Source organism: Alligator sinensis, unplaced genomic scaffold (genome assembly GCF_000455745.1).
Source record: "Alligator sinensis unplaced genomic scaffold, ASM45574v1 scaffold3188_1, whole genome shotgun sequence".
Taxonomy (NCBI): Eukaryota; Metazoa; Chordata; order Crocodylia; family Alligatoridae; genus Alligator; species Alligator sinensis.
In genome coordinates, this window is record NW_005844257.1 from 3606 (window position 1) to 7131 (window position 3526).

Below are 3526 nucleotides of genomic sequence, written 5' to 3' on the forward strand. Positions count from 1 at the left end.
CCACCTAACTGTTGCGCAGTTAAGCCCACAATCCTCCAATTTTCCCATGAGAATATCATGGAACACCAGATCAAAGGTCTTTTGGAAGTCTAGGTATACAATGTTGACCTTATCCTTCTTATCCAGGTGGTGAGTTACCTGGCTGTAGGAAGAGATGAGATTGGTAAGACAAGACCTGCCCGTGATGAAGCCATGCTGGCTGTTGTTCAGAATCCTACCTTCTGCAAGTCTATCGTGTACAGACTCCTTGATGATCTCAAGAGGTCTCTTCCAGCCCCTAACATGTATGAAACCTGAATTCTGACCTCTGTCCGGACCTTGGACACATATACCAAAGGGAGCACAAGTGGGTCATATCGTAAATTAGAGAAGTAAGGGGGGAAATTTTCAAAGACAAAGGGAATGTCCAATTCTCACTATCAGAAATCATGATCATGCCCACAGAGGTCTTTGTGAGCTTCTGACTTTAATACAGAGGTTTTTCCTTTATTCATCAAAGAAAAAATGAACCCAGAAGCTAATCTTTTAATTTTTCTTTGTTTTTCTTCATGTGACTACCTTTCCTGCAAACTTGGAGGTTGTGACTAAAATGAAATAATATGCAAAGCTGGTCAGTCAATGCAATGAAAAGTTTCCCTATCAGAAGAAACCCAAAAGGAAAAATACTCCACTTTAACCAAATTTTTAGAGCCAAGAAAAAGAATTGTAGAACTTTTTTTGGTTTTTTTTTATAATGTGCACAGACAGCTGTGGTCCACATTAGCCAACTGGTTCCTGATTGATACCTCTATTAGGTATCAAACACATGGGAAGGGCAACCATTGCCTAGTGCAGGGTTTGCAGCCTTTTGCCAGTGTGGGCAGAGCTTGCAATCTGGTCATGTGTGGGGGCTGGAAAACTTGGTCTTCTCCCTCTCACACCACCTGGGGTGGGCAGCTGCCTCTCACTCTCACTGCAGGTTCCTGGACACTGCAGAAATGGAAGTGCAGACACCACAATGCAAAAGGCTCCCTGGTGTAAGGGAAGGATGGCAGCTCAGTGCCACCATCCCCCATGCCAGACTGGGCCTTTGTGGGCCAGATTGGACCTCTTTGTGAGCCACAGGTTGCTGACCTCAGGGCTAATTATTTGCATAAATTGTGAAAAACCAGACAGTGCGACTGATATCGTGTCTACCTGTCTTCATGTTTAGCATTTTACAAAGCAAATATATAAAGTCTTAAATTGAGACACTTCCATTTTTATGATGATCATCCTTATTCTTGCCTATCCTAGCAAAATACCTACGGTTTAGTCACAAATATTTTCCATTAAAAAGTTGCATGGCATTATTATTTTGGAGGTGGGGCTGATAGGGGAGCCTGGAACAGCCTGAGTGACAGGAGTCATTTTTCAGGAACTCCATTAATGAAGCAGAAAATAGTTTTCATTTTAAGGACTGTCCAAATGTGTTCTCATGTCTTGAATTTGGTAAATATGGCTGGATGGTTTTGAATTTTAAGAATTGAAAGGAGAAAATAAATAGTAATGAATTGTTTCTGAAAAAAAAAGGGAATATTAAAATATTTAATTTTCTTAGAAAAAGTCCGAAGTTTTATTTTATGTTAACTCTGGGGGGAGGGGCGGGGGGGGTTGGGTATAAAATACCAGCTCATGACACATTTTCATTTAAATTATTCCCTAAATTCAAAGATTAGGAATCAAACTTAACTTTCCTTTTCACAAATGACAACCCAAAAAGGTATGGTTTTCTAAATAGTTACTAAAATACCCTTTCATTTCCTATAGTTTCTCAATAGTTTTCCACTGACATAAAACAGTATTCACAAGTAGAGAAATTAAATTCCAAATGGAGAGCCAAGGAAAGATGGCAGACCACATAGTCCAAAGTTTCAGGAGAAAAAATAATCTAGATTTCTCCAGCACCACCATCTCCCTTAATATGTCCCAGGGAAGCAGTGGTTCTCATTAGCCATCCGGCTCCTGATTGGTGCTGAGCTAGCTACGAGCCATGTGAAGAGGGGAAATTCTCTGCAATGTTTTTCAAAGGTGATGACAAAAGCAGTCAATGCTGTTGATGCTGTGATTAACTGTCCCCGTGTTCATTGCTTTAAAAAGCACAAATTTAAAGTCCTAAATTTAAACCCAGAATAAAGCATGACCTGCCATCCCCATCTCTCATGGTTAACAGCTGCATTACTTCTGCTCATGAACTTCAGAGGGATACTCTCAGCATCTCATTCCCTTTTTTATGATTCAAAGGACCCTGAAAATGGAGAATCAGACTGAGATGACAGAATTTATTCTCTTGGGTTTTGTTGTTGAACGCTGGCTGGAGATCCTACTCTTTGTTGCAATCCTGCTCACTTACTTCTTGATACTGCTGGGGAACATTGTCATCATCTTCATCACACTGGTGGACACTCATCTCAAAACCCCCATGTATTTCTTCCTTCGAAACTACTCCCTCATGGAAATCCCTTTCACCTTTGTTGTCATTCCTAAGATGCTCTCCAACCTTTTGGCAGAGAGAAAAACCATCTCCCTTCCTGGATGTTTCATTCAGGCTTTTTTCTTTTTCTTCCTGGGAACCAATGGCTTTTTCTATTTGTCTGTCATGTCGTTTGATAGGTATGTAGCGGTCTGCAACCCATTACGGTATGCCACCATCATGAATACTAGGGTCTGTTTCCAGTTACTGATGGGTTCATGGGGAGTTAGTTTCCTCTTAGTCCTTCCACCCTCAGTGATGACCACCAAACTGAAATTCTGTGGTCCCAACATCATCAACCACTTCTTCTGTGATACCTCCCCACTATTGCAACTCTCCTGCCAGGATACAAGACTAATAGAAGTAATGACTTTGTTTGCTGCAGTATTCACCTTACTCAGTACTTTGGCAATCAACATCGCCTCTTATCTCCGAATCATCGGCACCATCCTGCGCATCCCGTCTGCTGCAGGACGGAAAAATGCTTTCTCCACCTGCTCTGCTCACCTGACTGTTGTGTCTGTGTTGTACGGCAGCTGCATAGGCAGGTACATCAGACCCCCAGAAAACAGAGGGGAAGAGTTTGATAAAGTGTTGGCTCTTCTCTACACCCTGGGCATCCAGATCTTCAATCCCTTCATATACACACTCAGGAACAAGCAAGTCAAAGAGGCCTTGATGAAGACTTTCAAGAGGGTGAGCTTTAGAATTCCCATCCGCAAAGGTGTTTAGGCACTTTACTCTATTACAATATAAGGACATCAATGCGTTGAACTTTTAATTTTTGATAAGGAGGAAAGCACCATTTTTTGTCTATAATTCTTTCAGTTGTTACTTTTGCATTATTTGGACAATGGTGCTTATTTATATTTGAGAGGTGTTATGGTGAAGACGTGAAGGCATCTTGTTACAGCCTCAAAATTAATTAAATGTTCTTCTTGACCTGTGCCAGAGGATGCCTCAAGTGAACTCAGCTCTGATGGGTAACTTGTCATTCAGTTTGGGAAGAAAGACCAAAACAGAGTATAATGTTTT

At 41.3% G+C, this 3526-nt stretch overlaps 1 protein-coding gene across 1 annotated transcript; it reads left to right on the forward strand.

Moving 5' to 3' along the window:
• Positions 1 to 2272: 2272 nt before the first annotated feature.
• LOC102382460 (olfactory receptor 49-like) lies at positions 2273 to 3223 on the forward strand. Its single transcript, XM_006039324.1, has one exon. It carries the CDS (start codon positions 2273 to 2275, stop codon positions 3221 to 3223), a length of 951 nt encoding a protein of 316 aa, XP_006039386.1.
• Positions 3224 to 3526: the final 303 nt, after the last annotated feature.